Source organism: Heterodontus francisci, chromosome 19 (genome assembly GCF_036365525.1).
Source record: "Heterodontus francisci isolate sHetFra1 chromosome 19, sHetFra1.hap1, whole genome shotgun sequence".
NCBI lineage: Eukaryota > Metazoa > Chordata > Chondrichthyes > Heterodontiformes > Heterodontidae > Heterodontus > Heterodontus francisci.
The window spans coordinates 72425004-72441200 of NC_090389.1; the positions used below are offsets into that span (position 1 = coordinate 72425004).

The 16197-nt window shown below is 40.7% G+C and overlaps 1 protein-coding gene across 1 annotated transcript in view; it reads left to right on the forward strand.

Annotated features, from left to right (window-relative positions):
- Positions 1–1044: 1044 nt before the first annotated feature.
- The window catches only part of LOC137380405 (interactor of HORMAD1 protein 1), a 38706-nt gene continuing 23553 nt past the window's right edge, over positions 1045–16197 (forward strand). Inside the window, exons 1-6 of the mRNA XM_068052336.1 lie at positions 1045–1307; positions 5896–5965; positions 9546–9714; positions 11477–11637; positions 11732–11780; positions 15469–15556. Of these exons, the coding sequence (XP_067908437.1) occupies positions 1298–1307; positions 5896–5965; positions 9546–9714; positions 11477–11637; positions 11732–11780; positions 15469–15556 (547 nt within the window). The 5' untranslated portion in view covers positions 1045–1297. The remainder of the gene's footprint in view (positions 1308–5895; positions 5966–9545; positions 9715–11476; positions 11638–11731; positions 11781–15468; positions 15557–16197) is intronic.

Here is a 16197-nt window from a genome sequence, read left to right on the forward strand (position 1 = left end):
TGAAGCCATGTAAAAAATGGGACCTTTAATAAATGATACTTCTCAGAGTAATATAGAATTCTTATAGAAACAGTAGGCATAAAACAGACTCACAGAAAAGCTGTTTTCTCTCTCTCTCAAAAGGGAAAAGAATGATTAAATCTGATCATTGAAATTGATAATTTAAATCTTTATATTTTATGTTTGGGGAGCGTGTATATTGTGGCAAACACAGTATTGTAATTGGTGAACCAGGTTGGATGGACCAGAGGGTCTTTATCTGTCAGTTATTGTCCATATGTTTGTATTCATGGCCACTGTCATATTTTGAATAACTCAGATTTGTTGGTGATAATATTTACTCCCCTGATCTACTTTTAATGTACGAATGCACATGGGACATATTGGTTAGGTTTCATCCTAGAAAAGGGGCAGCTGTTTCAGCCGATAGTGTCTGTGATGGGAGGGTGAATCCTTCTTTAACACATCAGGGGACCACAGGAAGGATTTTGTCCAGACGTTTTTTTGAAAAGCGTTTGAGATGCAGTTTCTTTGTTGTAAAGAGCTCTGACCTGTTAGAGGTTAAATAACCCACTGTACCAAATGTCTTGATCTTAGGAGTTTGTCTCTTGGTTTATGAGACAGTGAGGTTGGCACGTCTGGCACAGTTATGCAAGAACGTAGTCAGACTTGTAGAAAAACACCAAAGCATGGGAAATAATGGCAGATGGCAAAGTATACACGTGGAAAAGCCTTTTCCTCCTTGCACACCCGGGGAGCTGCAGCTCACCGTTGCAGAAGGTGAGCAACACCATCTCCATTCAGAAAAGACGGCACGTCCACACGCAGCACCCGTGCGCCTGCCTATCACACGCACCGCGCACGCGCAGCCTCCCCCCACCACCCACTGGGGGGCTCGCGCTGAGGACCAGTTCCCGCCGTTGCCGGGGCAGCGCGGTGTCGTTGCAGCTGATTTCCCGCCTCATCACTTGTGAGCAGCGATTGGTAAAATATTGCAGGCGAAAGGACGCTAAACTTGCAGCTTCGAACACAGGCCGCGTCAGACCAGAAGAAATAGTACAGATGGAAGCTAAATATTAAATCGGCTTCGAGTGCGGCTGGGGCGGAGATTACCTCAGAGCCGCCAGCCTGCCGGGGGAGAGGAGGCTGTAAACTCATTAAACACACGTGCTTGGTTCTAACACATACACCCGGGAACAGGTTACCTCTTTAAAGCAAAGTAGGTGACTTGTGAAGAGTGGCACTTGTCAATTCTGAGAGAAGAGGCATAACAGTCAGTATTCTGAGGCACCATGTTATGGTGGAAGGTAATTGGCACCTCGTGATTCCCAACAGTTCCAGCTCTCATTTTGCTATTCTGGTGAAATATGAGAGGAGATGAAGGAGAAGGGCAAGGATCTCTGGATGACCCATTACCCTGCCTTGTGTGTACTCCCTAACCAAGGCTGGGTAAAAATAACCATGGGCAGAGGTTTGGGGGGAGGTCACTTGTTCATTCTCAGTCAGGAAATGGTGTCCCAGAACCAAGAAGTAAGTTCTTTTTTAAAAATCAGCCTTCTGCACATGTTAATAACATTCTCTGGATATTGTTTCATGGGAAACTGGCTAAAATGAAAGGGAAACGATTAAAATATTGAAAATTGAGCAGCTAAGATGGTAGGTAGTTTCGGGAATGATGGACATTTGGGAGTGTTTAAAAAAAACAGCAATCAAGGGGATGTGGAATTTAAAAATTATGTGTGATGATCATATAGCCCTGAAATTCCTCTAGGAGCTTTATTACTTAGAATAGTACTGTTAACGTTTAATGAGGGTGTTTACTCCATTTTGTCCAGTTTAGTGTACCTGTGGCAGCCGTCAGTGCAAATACCACCAGTCAGCATTTTCTGATTTTCTTGTTAAATTTAGACAAGAGAGTTACCAATTGTAAAGTTATTACTGTACATTTATTAAGATATAACCTGCAATGGATTGTGGTAAAATTGCATGTCCAATATAGATTATGTGTAAACATAATGAAGGAGATGGAGAATATATAAATAATTTCTGTACCAGTGTTAGCTCAGGGAGAAAAAAAAGAGATAACTTTTATTTTTATCGTGCCTTTCATGACCTCCAGCAATCCCAATGTGCTTTACAGCCATTAAATACTTTTGAAGCGTTTTGTAAGGAAACATGGCAGTTAGTTTCCACATAATAAGGTCCTGCTAACAGCAGTGAGATAAATGACCATTTAATCAGTTCTGGTGGCATTGATTGACTGGCACAACAAGACCTTTCTCTTTGAAGATGTGCCATGGGATTTTTCAGATCCAGCTGAGCAGACAAATGTGGCCTTATCAAAAGACAGCATCTTCAACATTGCAACGTTCCCTCGGTACTACACAGAAGCATAAAACTAGTTTTTGTGGTCAGGTTCTGCAGCAGAACTTGAACCCACAGTCTTGCTTTCGAGGTGAGTGTGCTACCATCACTGAGCCAAGCTGACATTTAATATTACCTAATATCAGTATAAACAAACACAGTAACTATAGTGCTGTGTGAAAAAATTACTTTTGAAAGTGAAACAAGACAAATGAGAAATAAATTTCAAGAAAATATCAATAAATATTGCTGAAAAGATAGTGACCTTTTGTTATTTCATACTTTTTATGTTCTTATAAGCCTAGAAGTTACCATGAGTCATGCTATTGTACAGACACTTCATAAGCTCATATCAAATTTTTGTATCCACTGTCTTAATAGAGGCATTAACTCATTTAAAATAAAAAGGTTAATGCCTCCATTAAAATATTGGAGAGAAGAATTTAATATAAGCATGTTTGACATTCATAGACTACTATCAATCACAGTAATTTCCACACTATAGAACAGATTGTATGTGGTAGGGCACTTAACCTGTCCCCTGGTTGACATGCAGTCTCTAAACACTGGTAATGTGACTCTCAATACTATATTGTGCGTTACGTGGGCCTGGAGGTTTCAAAAAGGCTGCTTGAAACATCATCTCTCAACCCCTCACTGCTTCTGTATTGTCAAACTGTTTACTTGACATCCAATCTTGGATGAGGCACAATTTCTTCCAGTTAGACGTTGGGAAGGCCAATGCCATTGTCTTTGGCTTCAGCTACAAACTTCAGCTGATTCCAGATCCCATCTTGCCTCCTATCTGTGACTGATCCATATTGTTCGCAACATCAGCATCCTATTTGATCCTGAGTTGAAGTTCTGACCCGACACAATATCCTACCGATGATAAAGACTGCCCCTTTCACCTCTGTAACATTGCTTGCCCCTTCCCTTGCCTTAACTCGTCTGCTGTTGAAAACCATATCCATACCTTTGTCCAAACTTAACTATTCCACTGTTCCCCTGGCTGGCGCCTCATACACCGTTCTGTAAACATTAGCTCATCCAAAACTCTGCTTCTCATATCCTATTCTACACTTGGTCCCACTCACCTATCTGACCTACATTGGTTCCTGGTCCCCAATGCCTCAATTTAAAATTCTCATCTTGATGTTTAAATCCATTCATAATTTTGCCTCTCTCTATCTTTAAACATCTTCAAGCCTACATTCCCTTGAACTCTCTGTTTTTTCCGACTCTGGCCTTTTGTACGTCCCTCCTTCCCTTCATTCCACCATTGGTGATTGTGCCTTTAGTAGCCCTGATTCCGATGCTCTGGAGTTTTCTGCTTAAACCCTTCCACCTTTCTCTTCTGCTTTAAGAAGGCAATGGCAAAGAGCTATTTAAAGTTCTGTGCTTTTCATATCTGTAAAAATATCAGCCTGGAAGCAACTTGGACTACTAAGGCCCCAATACAACAGGAGAAAAGAATTTGTATTTATGCAGCACCTTTCAGGACATCAGGATGTCTTAAAGTGCTTCACAGCCATGTTGTCTGAAGTGTACATACATTTCTGGCTGTTCGGGTGTCGCCTGACACATTGGATAAGATATCCTGGCATTAGGCGCTTTTGTTACGACTGAGGTGGAAAGAGTGCACTGTTAATTCAGTCCCACTTCTCCACAGGTCGCAGCATATCAATAAATTTTCCCACATACTGAAACAGCCAATTAGATACTCTTGTTTGTCCCCAGGATAAAGTACACCAAACAGGTCTTTAATAAACAACAAAATTATCTGTTTATTATAAACCAGTTCTTAACCAATAATGAAGTAAATATATATATAAATTGAGATAGTAAAGCCTTGTATTTTTATCCTAGCCCTCATGCACATGCACATACATCCAAAAACTAGTTAACTGGGAAAAAAGGGATTTTTGTTTACAGCTTTTACAAAGGAATAGAAGGAATAAAAAAAAACTTAGACTGCAAAGATTTGGAAGGAAGTCCTTTGTTTTGGCGAGGTGTTCCAAAGTTGAATAGTTGGTTGCCATTAGGAACCTTTCCAGATGAGGTGATTGATCAGTTTGTTTGGGTAGGCGTTCAAAGAAATTCAACTGCAGAAGGCTTCATATAGGTTTTGCAGCAGGTGTGCAGCAACAGAGGTTTCTGTACTTACTCAATGCAAAGTTCTTTTTAAAGATGCAAGGTTTCTGCAAATATTCAGGGTTGCTTCAAAATGCAGGAGGCAACAGTACAACTTCATACACGCTTTTGCTTTTCAATAGCAGGGATTTTTCAAAGAGAGGTAACAGTGTCCTGGAGATTCTTCTGATCTCCAACAACTCCCTGTAGTCCAAAAAAGAAGCTGGCTTCTTAGAGAACAAAGTGAAACCAAAACTGTTCCCAGGTTCAGTCCCATGATAATCATAAATTCTGTCTTGTCACAACTCAGAATAGCTCTTATGTCAAACCCCTTGTGGTGTTTACTTGAAATCACCTGTTTTCCAGTACTTGTTTACTAGCCAAAACCAGAAACCTCTTGTTAATCTTCCTTTTTATTTAAAAGCATCCATAAAGTTCAGCTATCTCCAGATGTTTCAATATCCATGAAATCCTTTTCAGTTTTTAAAAATATAGATTCTCGTGTTTTAACACAAAAATGGAAACTCTTGTAACACTTCACATATGTAAGTAAAGGATCTAAAGCCTGCTTGAGGCCCACTCTCAGTGATTGGTTTTCCCTGAGGGCACCATCACTGGCTGTACTCAAGGAAACCTACTAGGACCAATCAAGAAGGTAAGTAAGTTACCTGAATATGAAACTGCTCCTTCCGGCCCCACATCAGAGAACTGATCAACGCTACCCATCACCCACTCCCCACCAAATCAGTGTATGCAAAGGGCCCCGGATGCCTGAAAATTGTCTATAACCAATATAGCCTTGGACATTTTCAGTCGCCCTTGTAAAGTAGGTGCAACAATGACCAATTTATACTCCATAACGTCTGTTACAGGAAGATAAAATATATTAACAAAATCATAATTCTGCAGCGTTAATCAGAGGGGTGAGTAAGGTCTTTATTTTTTCATAATAATATTGAATAAGGATGAATAAAATTTTTAGTGCCACTCTAATCTAAGAACGGGAGTTCGGAAGGGTAGAAATTTGGCTCGGGCAGTGGTGCAAAATGGGGGGTATCAGATCGACCGTCCATTATACCCAGTGCCTGAAATGCAGTTCCATTGCAGTCAAGAGAATGTCAAAATAGAATACCGCAGTGCAGCAGAAGCTTTAATAATGTAAATTAGAGTCAGAAACAAAGATGAGATAGAAATAAATGCAAATTTGAAGTTATAACATCTCTCAGAGCCAAGATAAGAATGTGAAGCCATGAGATATGTTTCAGATTCACTGTTATGGTTCATATGTGTCATCTTAACTTGATTCACAAATGCTGTATAACACCACTTAACTGTGAGCATTCAAACGCATAAGCAACAGTAGTATAGGAGCATTTATTCAGTTTTATTCTCTTCCAGCAAATATTGCAGAGATGAACTCAAACCTATGGAATATTAGAGAGATGCTAAGCATCCCCACAGGACCTGGGTATGTAGCAATTATAGAATAAAATTGTCACTTTAGGTACTTTTTATATTAGTACTGGGCTGATAATTCTGGATACATCACTGTCGCGGAGTGAATGGTAGTGTACAAGAATTGGCAGCCGAGTGCAGTGAAAATCCAGTTTTTGCTGCATTCCCAAATCTATTGATAGTGCTGCCTTCCACCCTGCATTCGTAAATATGAATCGCCAGATCAATATTCTTCTATTGTAGCGTAAAAGTATATCCGAAGGCAAGCTACACTAGACCATCTTAGATCTTTATACTTGCCATGGTTCTTCTCATTAAATTTTTTAATAGTTCTTGCCCTCCAATGGACCTGTCAAAAGAGGTTGATTTGCAAAAAACTTGGTCCTAGATTCTCGTCTGAATTACCATCCATTTTGCAGTGGATTTAGGTTGGTAATCAGACAAAATTGTTCTTCAAGGCAACACACCATCTGCAATTCCCTTCTGAATAAGTATGCTAGTTCCCTCTATGGTCTTCCAGAAATTAAGTAGAGTCAAGGCATCCCAGTCTCCTTCATTTTCACTCCAAATAATAACTGTCACGATATCAATAGTGGTGCGAACTGTAGCAATATTACTTCAAGGAGGCCATTTTCTGTGCTGCTCCTGCAAATTGATTTACTTTGCATGCGTAGTGATCATTTTTGTACTTCGGGTATTCAGTCAGGACCTTTACTGCTATTTTTGCTCAGCTGTGCTTGAAATACTGTTTTACATTCTGGATTTGGACTTATTAAAAATCATTCATTCATAGGTTGTGGGCATCGCTGGCAAGGCCAGCATTTATTGTTTAACCCTAATTGTCATTGAGAATATGGTGGTGAGCTGCTTTCATGAAATGCTGCAGTCTGTGTGATGTAGTAACTCCAGGATTTTGATCTAGTGAGAAAGAAGGAATGGCAATATGCTTCTAAGTCATGATGGTGTGTGACATGAAGGGGGGACTTGCAGCTGGCAGTGTTCCCATGAGCTTGCTGCCCTTGCTTTCTAGGCAGTAGAGGTCATGAAAGTGCTGTTGAAGAAGCCTTGATGAGTTGCTGCAATGCATCTTGTAGATGGTACACACTACTGCCACTGTGTGCAGGTGGTGGAGGAAGTGAATGTTTAAGGTGTTGAATGTGCTTCTTTGTCCTGGATGGTGTTGAGTTTCTTGAGTGTTGGAGTTGCACTCAGCCAGGCAAGTGGGGAGTATTCCATCACACTCTTGACGTGCCCTGTAGATGATGGAAATGCTTTGGGGAATAAGAAGCATTGGCTTCTCTAGATTTTTTTTGATGTGGTTCGCCTGTTCATTTCAATGCATGGTATCTTGGCAGCAACTGCGCCTATGCAACATCTTAAAGGGGACAACATGTGAGCAGCCTGCATTGTAGCTTCCAGTTTCTGCGCGTGCATGCAGCTTAGAGAGAACATTGGTCAGGAGGTGAGTTATTCGCTGCATAATACCCAGCCTCTGACCTGTAGCCACAGTATTTATGTGACTTATTCAGTTAAGTTTCTGATTAATGGTGAGCCCCAGGATATTGATGGTGGGGGATTTAGTGATGGTAATACTATTGGATATAAAGGGGAGGTGGTTAGACTTTCTTTTGTTGGAGATAGTTACTGCCCGGCACTTGTGTGGTGCAGATGTTACTTGCCACTTATCATCCCAAGCCTGAATGTTGTTCAGGTCTTGCTGCATGCAGGCACAAATTGCTTCATTATATTTGTTTTGATATGATGATGTTATGGAGGTGAGCCAGGTATCATGAAAGGTATCTCTTCTCTACATGTAGATTCTCACTCACCAGGGTCTATTTGCTAAGCAGGAAGTGGAGCCAAAGCAAGGAAAGCACAACTGACAGCCAAGAACTCATTAAATAAAGATTGACTCACCAAATAAAGTCACTTCATGCATGTCTTTCCCCTCCCCCACATACCCCCACAAAGTCCCTCATTTACCAAGTCCTGTGCCAAGGTTCCCTCACGAGATAGAAGTCTGCATTTCCCCAACCACCATCGAACATCCAAAAGTCCAAAGCATACACAGGAATGAAGTCACAACTCTATGATTAATTTGTTTTTGCTTTAAAAAAACATTCACCAGAAAATGCTAACAAAAAGAAATCTTCCTTTCTACAATTACTACTTAACACAATGGCTATCCTTCGTGCTGGGTAACTATTTCCAGCTATTTCCTCAACCCACTCACAAATCATTAATGGGAAACTAGATGAGAGGGAAAGAAATAGCAGGTTATGCTGATGGGATTAGATGGAGAGTTGAGAGGAGGCTTGTGTGAAGCATAAACACCAGCTTAGACCTGTTGGGCCAAATGGCTTGTTTCTGTGCTCTACATTCTATGTAATTCTATAGGCTGTACAAATCAAGAATTGAACATTTTAAGGGAAACTCACCTGCTTTCAGCCAAAAAGGTTTAAGAAGTATTTTGCTTTCATTGATAATTTTTTGTTAGATTAATAAATGCTTGTGGTAGATGTACAATCTTCTGAACTTTTAAGGGGCATCTGATATTGCACATTTTTCTACATTGGTGGCAATCTGATAACTCCACTTGGGTTAGAGCAATAAGAGGAAGAGCAGCCACAACAACAGGTGGAAGGAAGCAATAGAGCTGCAGATCAGGTCAGATAGAAGAAGGCTTGCTCACAAAAATCTTCCCAACAGAATGTATAGGCCCAGGACCACATAGCTGCACTTATCTAAGGATAAGTGCATAAGGAGGCTGGATTTCTCTAGGGAGGCTGTTACAGAGTTGTGTTGCCTCATGCAACAAGATCTGTAACCAACTGCCACAGCTAGCACGGAATTGCTTGTTTAGCTCAAGGTCATGGTAGCATCAACACTTTTGTCTCCAGCTCCTTCCAACCAGCCGCAGAGGATATCAGTAACGAGTGAGTCTGCAGTTCATGCTTGCTTTAAGACTGATGTCATGTTTGTTCAAGTGAGCAATTTACCACTTCTCTCATGGACAATCAAAAACAGCAGAATAGGATTCTGGGTTTGCACAGATTGCAGACTTATTGCCTTATGAGCTCCTTCGGGTGGCTCCTTTTATGAATTGAAAGGCCCTCCACTGCAGTAATGTGGTGTGATCATTAGTTGCACCTCCTGTAGGTTTGTGTTTACTTTCCTAGCAGATGCCATGACACATTTATATTGCAGCAACGCTCCAACCCCTCACTCATTGCCCTGCACAGAAAGCTGTCTCATTGGGGACAAGGGCTATTCCTTTCACAGTTGGCTTATGACTCTTCTCTGGAACCTACTCATGACTCAAACTATAGTATGGTCAGATCCATGTCTCAGTTAGAGCCTTCATTGAGCAGACAATTGGACTTTTCAAGCAATGATTCTGCTGCCTGGACAGGTCTGTTAGTTTCCTCCAATACAGCCCAGAAAGCATATCCCATATGATAATTTGCTGTAAGCTGCATAATATTACATTGCAACGGTGGCACATGATCACAGAATTATCCTCATATTAATGGATTTCCACTCATCTTGGTTATCTATGTAATGTTTGATTATTGCGGATTCTTTCGATACAGGATGACTAAAGCTTCTACTCGGAATAGTGCTCCCAGTGACTACTCCAGCTTGACCGATTCTCAATTTCTTTTTGGATCACAATTCTGTCCTGACAATTCAGAGTCGCAGGATTTAAACTTGCCTTCAAGAACGCAGAAGAATTCCCTGCAGAACTCACAACAGACTGATGTAAGACCACTCTGGACTGTTAAAGTTGGTGTCTGAATCTTGTTCTTCTGATTTATGAGGTGTAATTAAAATAAAACTCATAGCATTCACACACAGTCATTATCGAACAAGAATATAACATTTTGGTTGGAAATTTTATGTCTGTGCAACATGAGTTGTGTTAAGAAAAGTAACAGGAGAGAATCTCAAGTGGCTCCCTAATCAACAACACATTGAAATTAAAATCCTTGTTCATGTCTTCAAATCCTTACACAGTCTCATCCATCATACAACTGCAACCTTCTCTAGCCTTCTATCTGCCTTCTGCATCCTTGGATCCTCCTTCACCTGCCTGCCTCTGGAACTCCCTCCCTCAACTCTTCTGCCTCTCCAGTTCTCTCTTCACCTATTAAAATCAAAAATCTTCTCCAGAACCATCTTTTAAGCCAAGCTTTCAGTCATTTCCAATTCTGTCACCAACTCTCGGCATCAGTTCCTTCATTCCTTTCATTTTTTCTCTCCACTTTTCTGTATTGAATTGCTTTTTTGTCATGATGGCACAAATAATGCACTTCACTGAAATTTGAGGATTAAGTTAAATCGGAAATTTACTAATTGAGTAACAAGATACTGGGTGAGGGTATATAGGAAAGTCCTATTGCTGGGTTCAAAAAAAGAACTCTGACTTTAAGTATATTATCAGACTATTCCGACTCTGCCCTTATTTATCTGTCTAATACGGTACTTAACTTTTGGAAATTGGTTTTAGCTATGGTTTAATGTGTTGGAGCTCCCATACATTCTGCATTGATAGAACACAAGCTTTGCATCTGATGTCCTGTAAAATGAGATTTCGGTCTGCACTGAGTGCTGCTGGAGGGCACAGAGTGTTAAAGGAACAAAAACAAAAAGTGCTGGGAATACTCAGCAGGTCTGGCAGCATCTGGAAAGAGAAGCAAAGTTAACGTTTCAGGTCTGTGACCTTTCATCAGAACTGGCAAAGGTTAGAAAAGAATTAAGTTTTAAGCAAGTGAAGGAGAGGGGGGTGGGGGAGAGAATAAAGGGGAAGGTGTTTGATAAGGCAGGAGAGATTAAATAACAAAGCTGTCCTGGGACAAAGGCAAAGCATGTGTTAATGCTTGTGAAATCAAAGCATTTCCGCTTTTAACAGTCTCTCTGGATTTATGCTTTGTCTTTCACCATTTATAACACAGGAAGATCATAGAAAGGAAAGAGAAGGAATTAATCAATAACTTAATTTTTTATCAATAGATGGAAAATAGATTGTGTAGTTCAGAAATGTCCTCAGATACTTAAACGGCAAATAAACAATTTGATAGCAGCTGCGAAGCAAGACATTTGATGATCGTATACAATTTTTACACAACAAATTTATGAAAAGCACGGAATGGAATTTGGCACATCAATAGTAAATGATTTTTCATGTTAGAAGATAAATATTTCATAGTTGAGTAAAATAAACAGACTTCAAAGCAAGGATGCATTCCAAAATGTAAGGATATGAGCCAGGATTGCTCATGTAATTCATAAGTGCCAATATCCATAATTTGAACATATGACAAATCTGCTGGAATTTCAGAGTAAAGATTTTGTCACTTGTTGCTGAGTGCCCATTTCACAAGAGTTTATATGATTTAGATAGTGATTCGAGGTTTTGGGACTTACAAGAGCAAGCTGTATTCATTTGTTTTGGTTTAGAGAGAAAAATTAAAATCCATGAGAAATACCAAGCTAAGCTTTATTTATTTCTGTTACCTTATAGAGTGAATTGAAGTTCTATGAGAAATATCAGGCTAAGCCATACTTATTTGCTGCAGAAAGCAAAGAGACTCGCTCAGTGACTCAATTTTGTGCTGGGAAACCCAAAGGCTTTCTGGAGCAGTTTGAGATTAGCAGGAGAAAAGCGAAAGACAAAGAAGAGAGGTAGTTATTGCAGGAAAAATGGCTAACATACATTTTGATTTTTCCTGATAATATGTTTGATTACAAAATTGTGTTTGGTTTCCTATTGTTTTAGTGAGCTCTTTAATAACTGGATTTCTAAGCTCCAGGACAGCATTGAAGGGGTATGTATTTGTCAAATCATTACATTTTCTCTGAATACTAATTTTATGCTTTCAAAATTCACTCCAACTGTATCAGTCATATGTAGATACCATGGTGTAATAAGCAGTAGATCTGGCTATCATTCTAATCACTTTGGGATTGGATCCATTACAATGTATTTTAAATCTGGAGGAAAAATAAAGGCTGATTTTCCTGTTGGGTAGCTGCCCAATGTGACGCAGCTCAGTTCGGCTACACTTATAAAAGAGCAGCATGGAACCTTCTTGCTTCAGGCCATTTTCCTGACTGGGCCCTGCGCCAGTAAATCAGGCAGGACATAGGAGTGCAGCTATAGGACTGAGAGACCTATAATTGCATTTCTGGTTGCACCATTGGGAAGTAACAGCTAGAAGGCTTAAAAGTCATTCTAATAGGATGCGAGGAAGTAGTGGGGCGGAGGCTCGTGTGGATCATAAACACTGGCGTAGACCTGTTGGGTGGACTTGCCTGTTTCTGTGCTAAGAGCATATCAGAAATAGGAGCAGTAGTAGGCCATTCGGCCCCTCGAGCCTGCTCCGCCATTCAGTAAGGTCATGGCTGATCTAATCATGGCCTTAACTCCACTATCTTGCCTGCCCGCCATAACCCTTGACTTCCTTGTCAGTCAAAAATCTGTCTAATTCAGCCTTGAATATATTCAATGACTCAGCCTCCACTGCTCACTGGAGAAGAGAATTCCAAACATTAATGACCCTCTGAGAGAAGAAATTTCTCCTCATCTCTGTCTTATATAGGAGACCCCTTAATTTGAAACTGTGCCCCTTAGTTCTAGATTCCCCCATGAGTGGAAACATCCTCCCAGTATCTACCCTGTCAAGCCCCCTCAGAATCTTAAATGTTTCAATAATATTGCCTCTCAATCTTCTAACTCCAATGAGTATAGGCCCAACCTGCTCATCCTTTCCTCATAAGGCAAACCCCCTTATCTCAGGAATCAGCCTAGTGAACTTTCTCTGAACTGCTCCCAATGCAAGTATGTCCCTCCTTAAATAAGGTGACCAAAACTGTACACAGTACTCTAGATGTGGTCTCAACAATGCCCTGTATAGTTGTAGCAAGACTTCCCTACTTTTATACTCCATCCCCCTTGCAATAAATGCCAACATTTGCCTTCCTAATTACTTGCTGTACCTGCATGCTGACTTTTTGTGATTCATGTACGAGGACACCCAGGTCCCTCTGTATTGCAGCATTCGGCAGTCTCTCTCCGTTTAAATAATCTTCTGCTTTTCTATTCTTCCTCCCAAAGTGGACAACCTTGCATTTTCCCATATTATACTCCATCTGCCACATTTTTGCCCGCTCACTTGACCTATCTATATCCCTTTGCAGACTCTTTGTATCCTCCTCACAACTTGCTTTCTTATCTTTGTATCATCAGCAAATTTGGCTACAATCCAGTCGGTCCCTTCATTCAAGTCATTAATATAGATCATAAATAGTTGAGGTCCCAGCACTGATCCATGCTATAAAATATTTATAATTCTAGGGAGTGGAGAAAGGTATCCCCTCATTATTCCTCCAGACTTTGGCCGTCTCCAGGAGTCCCCCAGAACCTCTGGTCCCCAGGAGACTCAGCGCAAGCCCTTTTGGCAGGATTCTCCAGGCATCCTCCTACTGGTACTCAAAACAAAATGAAGAGGGAGACCGTGAATGCTTCCTCTCATCTTACTAACATTATTAGACTGATCCAGTCCCTCCTACAATTGTTATCCCATTGGCATACCAGGAAATCCCAAGACAGCACCTTGGAGGCAGAGATCTAATGTTATAGGTTTCTGTCTTGTTGTCCCCTTCAGTATGGCTGGGAAACACCAATTCCTATAGCACAGCAAAGAGGAAAATCTTCCCTATAGTATCAAGTGATTTTTCAGGTAGTAAAAGATTTTTAAAACTCATGAGGCTGATTTTCTTGTATCCCTCCAAGGCACCTGGCAAAAAAGGAAAACCGGGTTGGAGACCAATTACACTGACTCTCTGACCCCATTATCTTGATTTCCAAAGCCTCCTTTAAGGAGCAAATCAAAACATGCATTTGCTCTAGGCACAGACCAAATGCTGTCATGGTAATGAGCCAGAGGGGGCATTCCATGCTCTTCGGCCTCAATTTCCTCTGGTTACATTCAAAGTGCGCCCATTTCCAGTGGAACCCCAAGATTCTGGTGCCTTTTCTCCAGACTCCCTCACATTGCAGAGTCTGAGGGGACTGAGCAGCAAAGCAAGACTGACAGCATAAGCCGCCTACATTTTTTTTCAGGAACCCAACAGATTTTTGGCCCCGAGGCTTTCTAGTTGCTGTTGGAGAACAGCAGCCAGAAATCCCTATGGCAAGTAGCCAGGCCCATACTTCCTTTGAACATAACACCCCACTCGGAACATAAAATTGGTGAATTTACAGTAAAGTAACAATCTTTGTTTTTTTAAAAATCTGTTTTCTCTTCAGACACCAGTAATAAATATTGGTTGTTAAAGTGCCCTCTTTCCCCAAAATAGAATTTCCAATTAAGCATAATAGCAGGTTTAAGGAAGATGTCCTTCAAAAAAAAAGCCTGTTGAACCTGAATTGTTTCATGTCATGCTGCTCTGCTTCTGTTGCCTCCTTATTATCCTTCTGTGTTATGGATTGATTGTTGATGCTCCTTGTCTATAGCTGGGCATGCACCTCTCTCAGTAGGTGTATGGTGTAGCATGCAGCACACCATACCATATTATGCCAACTGTTTTTAGGGCATATAGTTGTAAACTCTTTCCCCCTGTTTCAACAGCAACATTATTATTTTAACAGAAAAAAAGCCTGCCTGATAAGGTTCTTACCCCTCACATGTACCTAGTTATAGGCTGTTTGCTGAGGGATGCAAGAGTTGCATATTGGCATTAAGGACCATGGTTCAAGTTGGTTAAAAAGTCTGAAAAGTCAATTGTGTGCACTCACTAGGAACCCTGCATTGATATGCAGAAATCTTTGCTAGTGATTGTAGAACATTCGGGCTTCCATAGAGCATAATTCTTTTCTGTTGGTGAGCAGATACTCAGGGTTGTACAAATGCTCAGTGGGCCACAAATTCTGGATGATGGTGCCTTATGAATGCCATATCTTTTGTGCAGGTCTGACATTTCTCCTGCTGCATCCTTGGGCTGAGCTTAATGTCACCAATATGTCAAAACGGGGCATTTGTGCCTAGGGTAATGTTTGTCCAAATTGCATATTATACCTTGCTAGTGGTCAATGGGTGCCAATCATTTGAAGAATGACTGAGTTTACTACTATAGTTGTGGAACACATATAACATGGAATTTACTCACTCAGCCATAATATTGACTGTGGTAACGTGCAACTGTCTTGATAATTTGGTTATGACCTGATTGTTGCATTTATAAATGCCACTATTTGCATGTAACATTTAGAATGTGATCGAGAACTTAATATTGGTGCTAATAGCAGACAATTGTTCAATGCATTTTGTGCACTATTTAAGCAAGGAAATTTTAATGGGTTAACTAACAGGATAATGCCTACATTATAAGATTGGACAGATGAAAGTCAAATTAAATTGTTCTGCATTTATCTGCTAATATTGCCAATAGCAATTTCTTGCTAATGCATTCAAGAGGTAGTCTATGCCCATTAATTACTTTTTTATTTTAAAGATTAAACTATGTTTTAATAATCTTGAAAAGAAAGCAGAACTACACAACAGATCGGTTCTGGAGGGATTGGAAAGTATGTCAAAAACAAGTAAGTTTGCTCTGTTAAAAGGTTTTTCAAATAACAGTTTGTAGACAGTGCTGAGAAGAATGATCACCACTAAGACAAACATAGATCCCCTGACATGTAATAAACACAACAGCATAATCCAGGATGAGTATTTCAAAATCACTAGGCTGGGTGGAATGGCCACCCCTCATTAATCTCAGGAGTAATTTTTAACTTGGTCAGTAATCTGATGAAATTAATCATCTCATTGTCGAACCTGTCTGGTTTTCATTACATTGAAATTTAAAACAAATGGAAAGCACCAATGAAACCCCAAACAAGCCAATTTAAAAAAAATAGCTAGACTAACACAAATCAGAAACTGAAGTCATGGGCTGAATTTTATGTTTGCGGCGCGGTCCTGATGACGGACCGGAAAGCCAGTGGCGACCACGCCTCAGCTGTTTGTGTGACCCCTGGCCACATTTTAAAGGATGGTCACCTGCTCCCAGGAGCTGCCAATCAATCGGAGAACCAGCAGCTCAACATTGCCACTGGGAATGGTGGTCACTGCTGGAACTGCATGTCGAAGAATAGGAAGCCATGGAAGGATGGCGTAGCCCCCAGCCAGATAAGTGGGGTCTGGGGGTGCTAGGGCCAGTCAGGCAGACCTTGGCGGTGGG